The 18568-nt window shown below is 46.6% G+C and overlaps 1 protein-coding gene across 4 annotated transcripts in view; it reads left to right on the top strand.

The window, feature by feature from the left end:
* Positions 1 to 18568, top strand: part of SAMD4A (sterile alpha motif domain containing 4A) — a 265015-nt gene that overhangs the window by 213959 nt on the left and 32488 nt on the right. For all 4 annotated transcript variants that reach the window (XM_045287722.1, XM_045287723.1, XM_045287725.1 and 1 more), the window contains 2 exons: positions 8810 to 8919; positions 11054 to 11140. In XM_045287722.1, the coding sequence (XP_045143657.1) occupies positions 8810 to 8919; positions 11054 to 11140 (197 nt within the window). The remainder of the gene's footprint in view (positions 1 to 8809; positions 8920 to 11053; positions 11141 to 18568) is intronic.

Here is an 18568-nt window from a genome sequence, read left to right as displayed (position 1 = left end):
AGTTCCCAAGTTAGCCTGACTCCATCCTGTGCACCTTGGGAACATAATTTTTACAATCGCCGTAGCTGAACTTCATTGGGTGTGACTACCTCTTCCTTGCCAAGTCTGTGCATACCTGGCTGAAACACGGTATTCATCTGTTCCTTCCTTTACACTCAGGTTTGCACTGTTCGCTCTGGGGTTACGAGTGCGGAGTGAACCCCTCTGCCCTGCCCTCATCCTCTTTTTATTTTCTCCTCCTATTGATTTGCTCCTCTCTTCTGTCTCGTTGGCAGCACACCCTGCCAGGGATTGTCCCTAAGTTCCCTCCCAGACAGACCAACGCCTGCTCTCAGAGGATTAACATCATCTGCCAGCTTGGTTTTGTTTTTCCTTTTATAGTAAATCCCCATCCTGGCAGTGTAGATCTGCTCCGGAGGACAATGGGAGGTTCTTTGGGGTTGGGACTGATATGTTGGGCTACAAAGGAATAGGATTGGAGAGACAACGTGGAGTGAACCCAGGAGAACAATCCAAGTGGAATATGACATTGTCCTCCTCCAGCTTTCCCCATCGAGGCTTCTGGTTATACATGTTTGGACGGAATATGCTGATGTGGTTTCTAAATTCAGTTGTCCTTGTTCTTTGCAAAAACTTCACTATGACTTATCCCAGGGGAATGAGTCTTTATTCTGCCTGGGTTGGTACTCAATTATAACATCCTTTCCCTGGGCAACCCCTGAATAGACGGTGCTTCTGTGCCTCCTCTCTCATAGCCTTCAGCTGGCCAAGGGGCATTGGTGTGGGGGGCCAGACAGACATTTCCATAATTTCCTAGATGGAAGAAAAAATATAGAAGTCAACTGGGGAGGAAGCACATTTGCCCTCACATTAGCATCATCTCCTCAGAAATGATGGATGGGTAAACTCCCAGCCTAAAGACTTATTAAAATGCCAGGGCTGTTTTGAATAATGTGGCCATGTTTCATGGAGCCAACGAGACAAGCATGACAGATGGGCAGGTTTTACTTTTGACTTCGGGACAGTTGGCTTTTTCCAGCACTTGCTGAGATGAGCTTGGGTCGAGCTGCTAGGGAGAAGAAGGCAAAAGGTAGGATTTCTCCCTCCAAGGACTCAGTACCAACAAAGAAGCAGACAGGTGCTGGTGGCAAATATGCTGCCTCCATGGAAACGTGCTGTGTTGGAGACTTGCCGGGGACAATCCAAGCAGTAAGGAGGGTCTTTCTTCAGAGCTGAAGGAAACGGAAGAAAATGCCTGCAAGAAAAGAGGCTTAGAGGATGGATGGTTGCTGTAAGCCGGTCAAGTAGACACAAGTGAGGGAAGAGCATGCCACACAGGTGGAACAGCCTGGTGAGGGCGCGGTGGTCGGAGAGTCTGGCCAAAGAGATCCTATGGCTTAAGCATTCAGAGCAGCTGGGAAGGGAGTCTAGAGAAGGGAAAGTCAGACTCAAGGCTTTGGAAAGGATTTTGGCTTGCAATCTTCAAGTTAGAGAGCTGTGGTTGAAGGAGGGTCAGCAGCAGAATAGGAATCCGTTTGTGACATGGAATTGAAAGAGCTTGATCACTCATTGAATAGAGACATTGATGGAAAGGAAGGAATGTAGGAAGATGCTTAAGTTTCTGCCTGGGACATCTGGACACCGCCTGTGGTTATCTGTAGCAGGAGAAACAGCTTGGAAAGGAGAGCCAGTTTGGGGCATGTCGAATTTGGGAACCTATTAGACAATCACAGTGGGAGGTATGGAAGCCAGGGCCAAAGTACTCCATGATCATCCTTGGGCTAGCCTCCCCCAAGCCTTGGCTGCTTCTCATCGACTGCCTAGTTTAGCATGGTACTATAGTGCCGTACCTCCTGGGGAGGCACTTCCAGATTCTGGTGTAGACACAGAGGTGGGTTCCTGAGAAGTGAAACGCTCCAGGGTGGTCCTGTTGTCATTGCCACAGCAAGAGTGAGAAAGACTTTAGGGGTCTGTTTCTCTTTATAGGAATGTCAGCTATCCCGGTATGAGTTAAGTCTTCTGACTGGTGATCCTTATGATGTGGACTAGCATGTTAGTATGAAAATGTAAAGGCCATCGAACCAGGAGGAGATGATAAAGTTAGGAAGAAACTTTAGATTCAGAAACCTTGATCAAAATGCAGTTTTGGTGTTAGAATGGCGGGGACACGTGATGGAAATTTTGTCTTTTCTAAGGAATCTTCCCTACATAAAAGTTAAGGGTTTTTTCCCCTCTTTCCATAGAAATGAATTGCTGTCAAATTGCTGGTTTGGAGTTTTGAGGTGTTTTTTGAAATAGAGACCTTTGAACCTGTGCTCCCTCAGAATGAGATTAGGGGCGGGGGGAGGGGGGGTGTTGAGAGGCGTGATCTCTTTTGAGGAAGGGGGGCCTGCCAGAAACCTGTGTAAGAAAGTACGGGCACGGCATTTCTGAGAGTCGCAGAGGGTGACTTGACCCAGGGAACCAGCAACTGTGTGGCTGTCATGGAGCGCTAGTCCGCATTTCCTGCATAGTGACTCTAGATATTGTCGATATTGTCTCGGATTTATTTAAAAGTCAGGATTTGGTCAATTTGCTCTATTTTCCTTACTCTCCAAGACCTCCACATGACCTGCAAGGATGTGTCCTAAAGAGTAATTCTCCTCAGGTAGCCCGAGAAGAGCCTTCACCTCTTTGAAAAGCAAAGCCCAGGACTCCCCCAAGTCCTCCAGGTCGGGAACCTTCGAGCCTCCACTCCTTACCACACACCTGTTCTCAGCTGAAGTGCTCCCAGGATGGCAGGGCCGGGGAGCTTCTGATGTGGCTCACAGCCCTTCGCACAGCTCAGAGCCGGTTTGGTGTAGGACGACATGGATGTGTGTCCCAGGATCATGGCGTGTGCTCAGAAGAAGCTGCCACTGCAACGGCCAGAGACCCAAGCCCCTCCTCTCTTTTGCTTAAAGGCTGGTACTCATTCTTTAGTAATCTTCCTGACCTGACAAGCTTCTGTTCTTCAGTCTCTAGAGCAGCGGTTCTCCACCTTCCTCAGGCCGCGACCCTTTCATACAGCTCCTCATGCTGTGGTGAACCCCCAACCATACAATTGTTTTCGTTGCTACATCATCACTGCTATTTTGCTACTGGTAGGAATCGGGCGACCCCTGTGAAAGGGCGGTTCTACTCCCAAAGAGGTCACGCCTCACAGGTTGAGAACCGCTGTTCTAGAGGAATGATCTCCTCCTCAACTTCAAAAATGAAGAGTCGGTACCTTCTTCACTTGACTTTCCTCTCGCCTTCCTCAAAGACCAAGGGAACATTTGAACCTTGGGAGGAGAGAACTACTTAAGGTCAACCTGGCTTCCTGTAGAGCATGGGTTTTAATCTCCCATCTATACTAAGGTGACCAGATGTCCCACTTTTGGTGGGTCAGTCCCAATCTTTAACAAATTTTCCTGCGTCCCGCAGCGTTTTAAAAAAGTCCTGATTTTTTGAAAGAACGCATGAGAAGCTAGGGTATACGGATCTTGGCTGCCATATGGCTATTTTGCCAGGATATGAATTTTATCAATGGTGTCCTGCTTTACCAATGTTAAAATCTGGTCACCTTATTCTTTACGGACCAAGCCTTCCTATGTGGAACACAGCCGCCCATGTTTCTCTCTCCCAACAATGTCTCTCTCCCTGCTCTTCACGTTGCTTTCTGTGTTGAACCTTTCGGCCATCTCGGTTTCCACGTTCTACTTGTGAAGCCAACTCATTTGTGTGTAGGGTGCTGCATACTCTGTTGACTCGACTACTATTTCCAGCCGGTTCACAGCCAGCACTAGAGGGAGACAAGTAGCCCAAGTTCTAATCGGACCTCAACTTCTCCATGAGCCATTGTATGAGGGTAAGTCAAACATGATTTCTTATTAAACAAACTATGAAAGTACGAAGCTACTATTTCTCAACTGCTTCTCCATCTAGGCCTGTACACTTCTGAAGGCAGTGTTTCCAGCTCGCCAGCCCTTCCCCCCAAGAATTCTGTGGTCTTCTATTTACATCAGAGCAAAATAGCTCTCAAAATAGGACTCAACTCATGATCCTTAATGTTCTTTGAGTTTGCAGAACAAGAGAGAAGTCTGAATGGGGAGAGGCCAGGGCAGTAGAGTAGATAGGGTAAGGTCTCCTGAGAAAATTCTCACCCTTGGCTGCCTCAAAGAATGCACAAGTGCATTGTCGTGATGGGAAGACAAGAGTCCTCAGCACAACTTTCCTGGGCTTTCCTTCACCAAGGCAGTTTTCCATTTTCTTAAAATTACTGCATAATATGGCCCCCTTGATCCTTCAAAAAAACTTATCAGGACAACCCTTAGGAATCCCCAAAACAGTTGCCACAACTTACTGAGCTGGCCTCTCGGCTTTCAATTTGACAGGCCCGGCAGCTCCCCACAGAGCCACTGTTTTGACTGGACCGTTCCCAAAAGGCACCCTAATGAGACTAAGCCTAGTGTATTGCTGAGATAACTTGTCAGCCACCCACTGTTCTCAGAGGCATGTTTAAATACATTTTGGTTGGGAATAAACGTGCATGAACTGGAACTCGGTGGCCATACTTTTGACTTTTCCCGTGCACATCACAAACCTCTCTGTTGCTGATGTACCCACACGAACATGGAAATGGGAGTCCGCATAACGGGAATGATGGCCACTGGTAAACCAATAGGCTAATATAGCACATATAAAAGATGGGTCTAACATGATCAGAAATGACCATCTTTAAGAAGAGAAGTCAAGGTGTGCCACAACAAACGAGTGCTAGAAAGAGGTTCACAGGGGATGGAGAAGCTGCCTTTGGTATAGGGAGCACCATCCTGCACTTGGAAATCTTGGTGCTTTCCCCCAGGAGCCTCCTCTTCCTCCTTGACCTCCTCTTCTCCGCTTCCTTCATTGGCTTCTTTCTAAAGACTTGACATTCTCCAGGGCTCCACCAGGGCGCTCTCCTAATTCTCACTCTTGCTTCTTTCTTGAGTTATCCAAATCCATAGCTAAAACAATTGCTACTGCTAAGGAAGTGTGTCTCTAGCCCAGACCCTTCTCTAGAGGTCTTGACCCAGGGGTAATGACACTCAACTGCTCTAAACTAGTCTACCATCTCTTTTCCCCTCTCCCAACCTGTTCCTTCCTCCCCTGTTGTCAATCTCACCAAATCCAAAATCGAGGAGTGACCCTTGGCTCCTTTCTTCACTCTCATCCCCTGTTCAGTCGTCATCAGGTTGTGTCAACATCCATCCTTTTCTTCTCGACTGCCACTGACCGTCCTAGCCAATGTCAACAGCAAAGTCTTCTGGCATTCACTTCCTGACTCCATTCTCACCATCCTCCAGTCCAACCTTGATAATGACAGGCATCATCTTTCTAACACATTAAAATGATTGCCTCTCTGCTTTTCAGAATTCAACAGTTTCTCATCATTCATAAGGTAACTCTAATCTCCTAAATCAGTAGGAAGTAGCTCAGTCATCTGATCCCTTGCCTACTTGCCCCATCTTGTCTCCAGCCATTCTCTACCATCCATCCAAGTGTGTGCGCAACCCGGAGCGCTGTCAACTCTGCGCTTTGTCTGTCTGCTGTTCCCAGATCCTGGGAGGCTGTCCTCAAGATGCTCTGCCCAGCAGACTCGTGGATTGCTCCTTTGATGCTATCCCTCAGTCCCCAAGGCACGCTCAAAAGTGTACAAGTGTAACACATACAGCTGTTCTCTCTGTATTAAACATTCTGTCATGGAGAGGATGTGGCTTTATAAAATCTGGCCCACACTTGGCAAGGAAGTTGGCCTTAGCACACAAAAAGCATCTTTATCATTCTTACACTGTGAAAGCCTTTTGAGTCTGGGTCTCCGTGGGCATGTTCACCGTGAGAAGCTCAGGTGGTGGTAAAGAGCTGTGCATTGGCCAGAGGTCAGAGCCCAGCAGACATATGTGCTTCCAATCATGGGCTAACTTTTCCAGGAAATATTCTTGCTTTTTCCATGTCTCTCAGTCATAGCTACAACTCTACAAAATGGGGCGGGGTGGTGGGGGAGGAAGATCTGAGATTTTACGTGATTGTTGGCATTGTGCCCAACAAGGTGGCAAGTGGACCATGGGAAAGACCCGAGGTTTTTCAGTTAGGATTACCCCTGGCCAAAATCTCCCAGAATCCAGCGTCCAAGTCATTGGAACTCCTCCTGGGTTAGGAGGAGTGAATCGGTCAATGCTCTCAGTTCTCTGGTTTGTTTTTCTTTTAATGGAGTTTTGTTTTAATTCCTGGCAAGGGAAGGTGCCTCACAGCCAACCAGGAGGTGAAAGGTTAGCAGGCTATGCTCTTTAGAACTGGGATTTCCTCCTCTTTGTTCATCCATTAACATTACAGGAAGGGAATGAGCTAGGTACCTAGATGCTTGCTCTAAAGGCAAAGTCAACCTCTGCCTCCCCAAGAAGCATCTGGCCACAAGGAACTTACATTCTCTGGGAACACATCCAGAAATAAATTCAGGAAGGCCAGAGCCATCATGTTCTCAGGTGTGTAGGATCTTTTCTTGGGAACAGCTGATCCCAGTGACCTGCATTTTTACTAAATGGATGAGACAGGCTCTTCCTTCCCTCTAGCCAGGGGAATTCTAGTTTCCAAAATAGTTACATAGAAAGGAACTAGCATTAATTGAATTGAGACTTGCTAAAGCTAAGATTTCTTCACCCTACTCTTTCTGACTCATAAAACACTACATTTCAAGGGATTTATAGAGCCCAGTTTAGTCACTGGGGATTCTAATGTTTTCATCATCAGTGGGCAGAGGGCACCTGGTGAAAATTTGAACCGTGAGGTTGTTGCAAATGCCCTTGTGATGAATCAAGCTCCATTCTGCCATCGGGCTATTGATTCATATGTGGCTTTTCAAAGAAGTAAATAACAGATAGGAACCTTGGTGGCGAAGAAGGAACATGTGGTTGGCCTGAAAGGCAAAGCTGTTGTGAAGTTCATTGCTGCTCACGTTGCTTTAACAGCAACAAAAACATGATCGAGGATAAAGTCTGGGACAATGGCTCCAGGACGGCACAGGAGGGAAGGCAGCAGATTCCGGAGCTGGTATAACCAGAGTTCGAGTGGAGGAGGATGTAAAGAATTGGTAGTGCGTGTCTTGTGGTTTACGATGGTCCCAAAGCGGCTCTTTGCTTGTCGAGTAGGATGACGGCTGACAAACACAGGACCAAGCGTCGTTTCTCCAAAAAGTTTCCTCCTTTGCCCTTCGTGTTACTTCAAACCAAGAAACAACTACACCACGTCCACCTCGCCTCTCCATTTGTGGATTTCAGGAAGCCATCCCATGCCCACATGCCCTGGGCTAGGGTTTCTCCAGGAGGCAAGGCATGATTTAAGAGCGGGCCATGCCTCTTTAATCAATTCAGTGTTCTCCTTGAAACATTGGGAACTTGGAAAGTTCCCAATATTTTAGAGTGTCTGTGGGCTTGTCAATACCTGATAATAAAGCACTCAGCAGTGGGCAGTATTCTGCAATCAGCATGGCTTATACTGGATAATATCTCGTGAATACCACTGAGCCAGTGCTTCAGCTCTTTGCAGGATTGTGCAGTCCCTGTTCATTCGGGCCCCGCCACTAATGGGGTGTCTGGCTTTCACTTCAGAAGCGGCTGAGAGCTACAGAAAAGTTGGGGATCAGGAGACCTGAGGTTTAGTCCCATGTCATCACACACTTGCGTGGTGACGCAGACTGACTTTGTTTTTCTGCATATAAAATGGGCCAAGGGTGAGAGATGATTCTAGAGACCTCACAAAGACCCTTTCAGCTGGAGATTTTTTGATGTAGAAGCATATGGCCTGTCCTTTGTTTTGGTTGTACTCAGTAAGGTTGTAATTCTCCCGGAAAGGGTTAATGAAGTTATTGCTTGATTGTTCCAACTCGAGAATCCCAAACTTGGTTTTTAGTGCGTGTGTGGTTTGAGATTCCCATTAGCCCATGGGCTAGCTGATCCTTGAATTTTGGGGCCTTAATAATCTTTGAATATTTGTGGTTGGCATGCAAGAAAAAGGTCAAAGACGGATTTTGTAGCTGGAGAGGTGGTTAGCTGACACACTCCATTCAATGGAGACTTTTGGTGCTGAAGATGCCCAGTGGGGTACAGGAAAGCGGAAGAAAGAGCGTGCCAGAAATCACTGACTCCCCGCATTGGGGCACTACTTTTTTGCCTGGTTTTCCTATTATTGTACAAATGGGAGAAACTGCATGCAGCGATCTATGTTGAATCTAGAAATAAGTTACTTTGAAGATATAAACTCACCGTGTGTAGTTTTACGATCCTAAGTGATCTAGCTGGAGAAGAGAGACATAATATGATTTTTCTTTGGTCAAGGATATCCCTTTGATAATTTTCTTTCCCAAACCATTTTAGTAGGGGCCAATCCATACCTCCTACCATTCCATAGTTCAGCCTCCTTTGATACTTTTACAGAAGCTATGAGCAGCCCTCTACCCAGAAAGGTGCCCATTCACAAACTGGAGTATCATTTTAGATGATTCCTATGTTCCCTGAAGCCCCTGGAGCCCAGGTTAGCAACCCCTAGTCTAAAGCAGCCCAAGTAAAGTAGACGAGAGGAGCCGCAGAGGGGAACTAGACGGTTAAATCCAGAGTTTGATGCCAACATTCAATCAGTAGTAACATAGAGTTGTTTTGTTTTCTCCCCCCCCCCCCATCATCGCCCTCTTTTCCCTTCTGTGTTTCCACATCTTTTGTCATCTCTTCTTGTTCCTTCTGAATTTCTCTCCCCATTTCTTGCGCATCTTGCACCATAGATGTTCCAGCCTGGTTGAAAAGCCTCCGCCTGCACAAGTACGCCGCGCTTTTCTCCCAGATGACCTACGAGGAGATGATGGCCCTCACTGAGTGCCAGCTGGAGGCCCAGGTATGTGCAGCAGGTACCCGCTCCCCGAGTGGGGGCCCCAGATACACAGGAAGGTAAAGTCCTGCCGGACCTTATTTGGGCCCTACCCTGTAGCTTGCCCTGTTCTAGGAACTGCCAAGTGCCAACCAGGTTTACATGGTGAGTACAGCTGGGTTCTAGCCATCAGGGTCCCGAAGGAAAGGCAAGGTAAATAGAAATGACAAAGTGCTGTAAAAAAGAACTATAAACAAGGCGCGCTGAGTAAGTTCAAGGGTACTAAGCAGGCACCACTGGCGTCTCGTAGAAGAAATAACATTGGACCCGGGCTCTAAAGCATCTGTAGCCCTGCTTTTGCTCACCTTGCTCCGTCCTTCCCTCTGCCCAACCAGAGGAAGGACAGATCGCCTGTTGTCCAGCCTGCTCACAAGTCGGCTAACTTTTAACCAGACTATTGAGTAGAAGAACCAGGCCAGCCTTCAGATCTGCCCCAACATCTTTTCAAAATTATATTCCAACTGGTATTAGCTGATGTTAAATTGCACAAAGGCTTCTCTTTCTTCTGACCACCAAACATAATATGGGACATTCATCGCGAATAGGGTTTCCCCAAGTCTCGGATTTGAGTTCCTCTTTCGTTCCAAGGCATCGCTCCCCCGAGTATGGATGCCAAAGGCCAGTCAACAGGACTCCTGAGACTTAGCATGTTTCTCACCGTGCTGTGCTCAAGAAAATAGAGCTAGCGGATGTCTTTGTTTCCCTTGCTTAAAATGCCATGTGCATGTTTCAAATTGACTTCAGTTTCCTTTGAGCAATGATTTAAAAGAATTAATGGTCTGAATGGGCTAATAATATTTCCCTTACAGGAAGAGGAGATTGTCCCATCTGGGGCATAGTTGGTCTGGAAACATACCTCCCAACAGACCACTGGTTTCCCGTCGCCTGCTCAGTACCCTCAGTTAACCTCTGCAGCCTGGCTGAAGACCAGGAGTGAGACGCGAGACAAAGCGCAAAGTCACTGCACATTCTCAGGGCATGAAAGGCACTACTTTCAACTTCCAAACACTTCTCCCACTGCTCTCTGGCTCCTGACTGCTCCTAGAGATCCCAGGGATTGATGAGAACTGTCTCTGAAAGCCTTTTCTGTGGTTAGGTCAAAGTTGAGGAACAAGCCTGAAGTCCTCAGCTGTTCAACTAGAGGGAAAAACAACAACAACAACAAATTGTCACAAAAGGCAAAGCCAGAGACTGGCACAAACATTTCAGAGCGCTTAAATTCACTGGAACCCAAAGGTCGAACTAAGCAGAAATCTGACCCCCAGGCCTTCATCTTAGAGACGTGGGTTCACTTGTCACTTGTCTTAATTTTTCTAAGTAACTGAGATGTCACTTGTGTGCCCATCCTTTCCTGTTTGGGGAGAACGTCTAAGGGATAGTTGCACAAAGTTGATATTAGAGACCTGATTTCAGGAAGGGCTTGCTATATGGAAATCAGTGGTGTCTTTAATAAAAGAAGGTCAAATTCTCAGGATCACTATACTCACACAGTTACGATAGAAAGCTACAGCCTTAACTATAGCTCCTAATAACTGATCTGAAGTAACGACTAGACCAGGGGCTTGTGTTATTTTCTGCTCTGGTTTGCCTTGTGGAGACCAAAGAGAGGCTGTGAGCTGATCCAAGTTGACCCTGTATTGTCTGACACTGAGTGAGGGCCTCCCTGGGCTTCACTGCTTCTCAAGGGGCGGTGGTATGTGGGAAAGATTGGAGAAAGCAGTGAATGTCTGCATGGGGTTGCAATTTTCAGGGAACTTAAGAAAGATAGAAGCAATACAACCTGAAGAAGACTATATATGCCTTCACATGTATCTTAAGGCTGTGAAGCAGTGTCATGGCCCGCAGGATAATTGACTTTTCGTTATCACTCTGTTTCTTCCTAAAGGTCACAGCCAAAGGAGGCAGGCAAATATTCTAAGCCAAAGGGGCTTAGACTAGTTCATTAGAAGAGGCTTGTAACAATGGGTCCAAAAGAGAGAGATGAAGGAATATTCACGATGTGAACATGTGGGACGAGGAAGACAGGGACGTATGAAATAACTTCCAAGAGCCTCTAAGTTGATTCTTTACAACATGAGTCCACTGCTTTTATTTATTGCAGAACGTTACCAAAGGTGCAAGACACAAAATTGTCATCAGTATTCAGAAGCTCAAAGAAAGACAGAGCCTCCTGAAGTCTCTGGAAAGGGTAAGCGGTCGCCCAGCCGGGGAACGTTTCCACTTCGTCGGGGGAAATGTTCCACAGGAAAGTCTCAGTTGACAGTGTCTCTGGAAGACTTAATCGAGGTCCATCATGCTATTTCCTCTCCAAGTCAGAAAAATGAAATGATTCTGAAGTGAGGCTTCCTGGGTATAAACGCTTCCCTAACCTGACAGTGGAAATGTACTTATTCCTCAGTGAAGGCTACCCGTGACTGACCGTGGAAGGACTCTGATGAAGTACGGTCAAGCACATGCTTTTTATATATATTTACTGATGCCTTTTACCCATGTGTCGGGAGAGGTTAGCAAAAGGAGCCCTGGTGGTGCTGTGGGTTAGGCACTGGATTACTAACTGCAAGGTTACCAGTTCAAATCCACTAGCTACTCCATGGGAGATAGCTGAGGCTGTCTCCTCTTGTAACAGTTTTCAGTCTCAGAAACCTTGAAGAAGGGTTGCTATAAGTCAGAATTGATTCAATGGCAGTGGGTTTGTGTTAGAAGTTAGCCAACTATTCAACCAAAGGCTGACATCTTAGTAAAGCCACGAGAGAATATGCGAACATGTATCATTTCTCCTATCCACACAGTAAAACCTCTGGCTTCTTAGAAAAGGTGACCCCACTGGGGGGCAAACTCCAACATGTATACTCCAGATTCCAGTAAAACCAAAAGCCAATCCCATTGCCTCTAGGAGACTCCAACTCAAAGCAGCCCTACGGATCAGAGTAGAACTGCCCCATGCAGTTTCTAAGACTGTCCCTCTTTACTGAAGCAGGTGGTTTCCACGCCCCAGTCCTGTGGCTAATTGCAAACACTTAGCCATTGCAACTGTGGTTCAGTACGAAGGATCAAGAATATTTTGATGAATGAGCCCAGCTGGTTCTCCCGAGGATAACTGCAGAGTCTCACTTAACAACAGAATGGGTCCCCTTGTCTCTGAGAAGAACCTTTCTCAGAGGTGCTCAACGCTGGAAAAGCATTTCTTCTGCTATAAGTCTCAGGAGCTTGACTGCAGTTTGAACAGTGATTTCAATGAATTAGTGGAGAGCCTACACGGGTTCCGGTCTTATCTTCGTATCTGGATGTCACCTGTTAACAACGGGTATACTTTAAGGCTGTATGATGTGTGACTATTCTTTGGCCTACACGATGCCATGTAACTAAGGTCCTAAGGAGAGCCTGCGCCTTGGTGCCTGTGCCCTGGAGTAGAGGCTCTTGTGGACTGGTATTGGGAGACAATTGGGAATAATGGGTGGGAAGTTTTATCTTTGCTGCCTGCAAGTCTTGAATAGTAGCCTTTTCTAGTAATCCCAGGGAACCTGCGGAAGGGGATGAAACAAGGTAGGATGAAAGCATGTCTGGTGAGCACATAGACATTTTAATGGAGGGTGGTGGTGGTTCAACTTAGTCACAAACATGGATGGGTGTGGGTGCATACCCAAACCAAAACCCATTGCCAACAATTTGATCCCACCCAAGTCATAAGGAACTCAGCCTCCCAGTGATGCCGTCAAGTCCACTCTGACTCAGTGGCACCATGTCATAGTGGCCCTGCACACCAGGGTCAAGTTTCCAAGACTGCTGTCTTCACGGAAGCAGACTCCCACAACTTTCTCCCATAACGCGGGTGGTGGATTCAAACCATCAACCTTTTGGTTATCAACTAGGTGCTTAAGTACAGCACTACCTGGGCTCTATTTATGTGTGTGTATACATCTATGTATACTGATAGATAGAATATGTGTTACATATCACTCTATATATTATATATACACAATTATATACATATGGGTACATAATTGAATATACAAAATTGTATACAATATATGAAGGATCCCAAGTGGTGTAGAGGGTTGCACACTGGGCTGTTACTGTCAAGGCCAGTAGTTCAAAATCACCAGCTACTGTGGGAGAAAGATGAGGCATTCTACTCCCGTAAAGAATTGGTCTCCTCTGACTGAACTAGTGAGTGGAGGAAAGGAAACATGTGGATGACATCTATGTTCAGACAGGTTCTCGCATGCTTGGGGCCTGTGATTGCACAATGTTCAGCCACTGTTTATGAATGGTGTGAATAGACTGTCGTATTCTGAAAGTGCTGTTCATTCTGATATTCTAATATGTGTTTGTATAAAATATATGGTTGAAGAACTAAAAAGTTAAACAAGTTAGTCTCAGAAAACCACAGGAGTGATTCTACTCTGTCCTGCAGGGCGACTGTGAGTGACCTTGATGGCAGCTTGATGGCATTGAGTTTGAGTTTTTGATGGTTATACATATAATAAAATGTTTGATAAATTTTTTATACTTATATAAAATATAATACAAATAAACCACACTACCATATCATATTAAAGATTTAATAATATTTCATGTAAATTATAGTGTTTATAATTATAAGTATTTTATACAATACATGTAGTTATATATATATATACACATACACACACACACATACATATAAACCCACTGCCATTGAGCGGGTTCTGACTCATAGTGACCCTGTAGGACAGAGTGAAGCTGCTCCTTTGAGTTTCTGAGACTAAATCTTTACAGAAGTACAGCCTCATCTTTATCCTGCAGAGTGAATGATAGGTTTGAACCAACAACCGTACTTCCCGATGCTTAACCCACTTCTCTACCAAGGTTCCTTAAAGTTGTCTAAAATATATATACACAACTTAAAAGGAAGATTTATTTTGGAGGAGGGGAATGCTCCATGATGACAAGAGTTGTCTTAATTAAAGTGAATTATAAATTGCAAGTGACCCATCCAATTCAACCTGAAGATTATGGTTGTTGTTAATTTAATGCTAATTCTTTTACCAAACAGCTTGTCTAACAGTGATTATTGCTGTTCTTAATATAAGAAACTGTTCTCTTTGGGGAGCATTCAAATGACCAATTTTCTCCTTAGCTGTTAGAAAGTACAGGAAATATTTTGCATGAGGATTAAATTGCTACGTGGTCTGGTGAGGGCGTCATTTCCCTGTTTCTGGAGTATCCATCCCCAATTCATTCAGATCCCTTGCCACCGAGAAAGCTCTTAACCTCAGAGACCAAAAAAGATTGAGCTGCTCGTAGAATTATTCCCTGGAGCTTGGATTGAAATCGGTGTGTGGAACCCCCGGGCAGTCAGGTAGCCTGGTGGCCCTGATATGTCATTGACTTTTGTCTGCCATCCTTTGATAAGTCGGTGACATTTTCTGTGTCCCAGATTTCACACCTAGAATAATCTTGACTCCACACAAAGACTTTCTCCCTGGTTGACTGGAATGGGAATGTTCGAAAATATGCTCCATATAACACAAAGCATGATGGCAGCGAGTGGCAGAGGCAGGCAAGAATGAGTTTATTCCATGGGGCTCTGCGCAGGGACTGCGTGGGGCCGTCAGATCGCCAGGTTGCGCTTGCTGCAGAGCACCCACTGGTCCCCGTCAGGAGCTGACGGCCTGGGGACGGGGGTGGATCTCTCCTCGGCATCCACTGAAGAGGATGCACCTCCCTGACGCTCTTCTCAGGGACACCCCCTTCTGATCGCCAAAGAAGGGGCTGTTCAGGGCCCTTCGCCACTGATAACGTCCTCCCCTTCCCCTTCCCTAGCGACAGACTCAAGCCAGTCATTATGCTTGCATTCCCAGACAGCCTCGGCTGCTTGTGCTGTAGGGAATGCCGCCATTATGCCCTCGCCTGCCTCCAGCACTCTTACCTCACATAGAAGCCACAGATTTCTAAGGAGATGGCTGTAACCCCGCCCAAAGTTAGTTCATAATCAGTAGCAGCTGCAGAGAAGCTCAAAGGCCAGCGTTCCTCCGGTCAGTCTGTTACTGGACACTTGTTGAGCAGCTGCATCAGACTAGACTTGTCTCATCCACCGAGGGCCAACCGTGAGTAAGATGTGGCTCCTGACCTGAGGGCCAACCGTGAGTAAGATGTGGCTCCTGACCTGGGGGCGCTTGTGACATACACTGTAACAGGATGGATAGATACATGCTCCTTACAATTCCATGTGATCTGTGTCCTGTCTGTTAAATGGGCAGGAGGAAATCTTCGTGGGATAAAATAAAGTCCTCTGGCTGGAGGGAAACCTTTAAGAAAGCTGATTGTCTGAGAGTCTCAGTAGGGCAGCAAGTCTTGATCAGACTTTGACTGAGGAGAAGCCGGGAGAATGGAGGACGAGAGAGCATGTGGGGGACTCAGTAGTCACTGGGTGCTTACCGCGTGGACCTGAAAAACACAGGAGTTCCCGGGGCAGGAGAGATGGAGTTCATTTGGAGGGTTGAATCTTGGGCTCCTGTGAGTCTGCCAAGTGGAAATGGCAAGTCAGTGGCCACAAGGACAGGTTTGGTGGTGGTTGTTAGGTGGATGTTAAGTTGTTCGTTGGCTCTGACCCATAGCAACCCTGTGCACAACAGAATGGAACACTGCCCAGGCCTCCTCACAGTGGTTCCTATGCCTGAACCCACTGATGTCACCACTGTGTCAATCCATCTCCCTGAGGGTCGTCCCCTCCTTCGTTACCAAGCATGATATCTTTTTCCAGGAACTAATCTCTCCTGACAGTGTATTCTAAGTATGGAAAACAAAGTCTTGCCATTCTTGCCGCTAAGGAGCATCCTGGCCTTACTCCTTCCAACACAGATCTGTCTGTCCGTTTAGCAGTCCGTGTGCTTGCAGTACTATGCTCAGCACCACAGTTAAAATGCATTGAGTCTTCTCTGGTCTCCATTGTTCATGTCCAACTTTCACCCGTCTGTGAGGCGATGGAGAGTACTATGGATTGAGACAGGTGCATCTTAGTCCTGAAAGGAACATCTATACCTTATGACTTCTCCTTAGCGCTTATCACCTGATACACGCAGTTCCATGGGATATCAACTCACAATTACCACTCACAACCAGATGACTCACAGCCAAGTCTTTCAAACCCTCCTGGCATTCCTGAATCCTAGACCTGTATGTTGACAGGGGACTACAGAAGTTCAGGCAGGATTCAGAAGAGGATGTGCAAGAAAGGATATCATTACCATGTCAGACGGAGCTTGTCTATACCATGTCTATACCCTCTAAAGAGGTCGTGTGCAGCAGATTTTCCTAATGCAATATGTCTTTTGATCTCTGGACTGCTGCTTCCATGTGCATTCACTGTGGATCCAAGCAAGACAAAAATTCCTTACAGCTTCAACCTTTTCTCCATTGATCATGATGCTATTTATTGGTCCAGTTGTAAGGATCTGGGTGGTCTTTACATTGAGTTGTAATCCATAATGAAGGCTATGATCCTTGATCTTCCTCAGCAAGGGCTTCAATTCCTCCTCAGTTTCAGTGAGCAAGGTTGTGTCATCTGTATATCACAGATTGTTAATAAGCCTTATGCTAATCCTGATGCCTCAATCTTCTGTATATAATCCAGCTTCCCTGATGATTTGCTCAGCATGTAGATTGAACAAGTGTAGTGAGAGGATACAGCCCTGATGCACACTTTTCCTCATTGTAAGCCATGGAGTATATCCTTGTTCTGTTTCCACAATTGCCTCTTGATCCATGTACAAGTTCCTAATGGGCACAATGAAGTGCTTTGGAATTCCCATTCTTCTCAAGGTTATCCATCGTTTATCACGGTCCACATAGTTGAGTGCCTTTGCATGGTCAGTAAAACACAAGTAAATATCTTTCCCATGTTCTCTACTCTCAACCAAGCTCCATCTGACATGGTAATGATATCCTTTCTTGCATGTCTCTTCTGAATCCTGCCTGAACTTCTGTAGTCCCCTGTCAACATACAGGTCTAGGATTCAGGAATGCCAGGAGGGTTTGAAAGACTTGGCTGTGAGTCATCTGGTTGTGAGTGGTAATTGTGAGTTGATATCCCATGGAACTGCGTGTTTCAGGTGATAAGCGCTAAGGAGAAGTCATAAGGTATAGAAGGCTACTCATTAAAGGCACTACAAATGAGGAAGCAAACAGTAGTAAAGGCTGAGCCTCCACCCAGAGGGGTGGAGGAAGTGTCTGTGAAGGGAATCCCATGGGGTGCCACAGACGAGTCACATATGATGGGCCTGAGAACCATCCCCAGGAATGGATCGTCAGTCGATGAGGCCCTGGGGGATTGAGAGAACAGACAGAGGTAGCAGGCAGGTGTGAAGGGTGGTGATGTGATAAGGCCAGAGGATGAAGACCTGTAGACATCTCAAGACAGCTGGTAGGGAGAGAAGGAAGGAGAGGAGAATGGCCCTGGAGCTGACTTTTCAGTACATATTTTGGATAGCAGAAACAGTCCCATGTGCTTTCATACTCCCCACCATTCCTTTTCAACTAGCTGTCAAACTAGGAAGCCGAACCACTCCCTTTCTTCTCAAAGGTGCCCAGCGGCTTCTAGTAGGCCTATGCCTTTCCCTCAAACACATGCGGGCTTCATCCTCTGGAGTTTACATTGTTCTTCAGAGACCCAGCAGTTAAATTTGATCATATGAAATACTAAAGATGTCCAGAGGAATCATGGCTAACACTAAATAAGAGGCGCCCTGACGGTACAGTGGCTAGGCAGGCGTTCAGCTGCTAACCCAAAGTTGGGTGGTTTGGACCCGCCAGCCGCTCTGTGGGCGCAAGACGTGGCACTTTGCTTCCATAAAGACCGAGAGTCTTGCAAACCCTTTGGGGCAGTTTCTCCTGTGTCCTATTGCGCCTGAAATCCACTCACCGGCAAAGGGATACTAAGGTTTCCTTAATACTTTCTTAAAAGCATCTGCATCTCTACCAGTACATTGGCTCTTGGTGGCTAATCTCATAAGGTAATCAGGACAGCTGCTAGTATCCTTGTTTTAAAAGAAGGACGATTTGGACAAGACGGTTCATTGTCTGCCCGAGGAAACCTCTTCAGCTTCGTCTCTGGCCACTACTTCCCCTCCTGCTTTGAGCCCCAGCCCTCCTCAACTCCACGCAGCTTCCTCGCTCGCTTTGTGCTGCGGCTCTATTTCTGGGACCCTTCCAGAAACCGCCGCCGCCACCACCACACCCACCCGTACACACAGAGAGCATCCGTTAGGAGCCCTAGCTTGTGTTCCATGTCTCCCTGTCCTTACTCAGGTCCCACTACCTCGGTCCCACTAGACTACCAGCATCTCAAAGCAAGGGAGTGCACCTTTGCCACCAGTGCCTGGCTCGTAGCAGGGCTCAGCTGGTGTTAATGAATGGAAGAAGCGAGGGCATGGGTTTACATAGTGAAGGAAGTCCTGTCTCTCATGTGAGTGAGAAGCCTACATTCTCCCTATATGCAGGGCAGGGTGGCGCTGTGGGCACACTGGGTAAGGGCGGAGAACACCCAGATGGCAAGCTCTGTTTTTCAGATGACCTGTACCTTATCGTTAACCCGCCCTGAGGAAGGCACCGAGCCAGATCTCATCCAAGTCCTCGG

The sequence above is a fragment of the Echinops telfairi genome, unplaced genomic scaffold, assembly GCF_000313985.2.
Source record: "Echinops telfairi isolate 266 unplaced genomic scaffold, ASM31398v2 ScPeMD7_18;HRSCAF=68, whole genome shotgun sequence".
Classification (NCBI taxonomy): domain Eukaryota; kingdom Metazoa; phylum Chordata; class Mammalia; order Afrosoricida; family Tenrecidae; genus Echinops; species Echinops telfairi.
The sequence above is the reverse complement of the archived record's forward strand: the minus strand, read 5'-3'. Positions and strand labels throughout refer to the sequence as shown.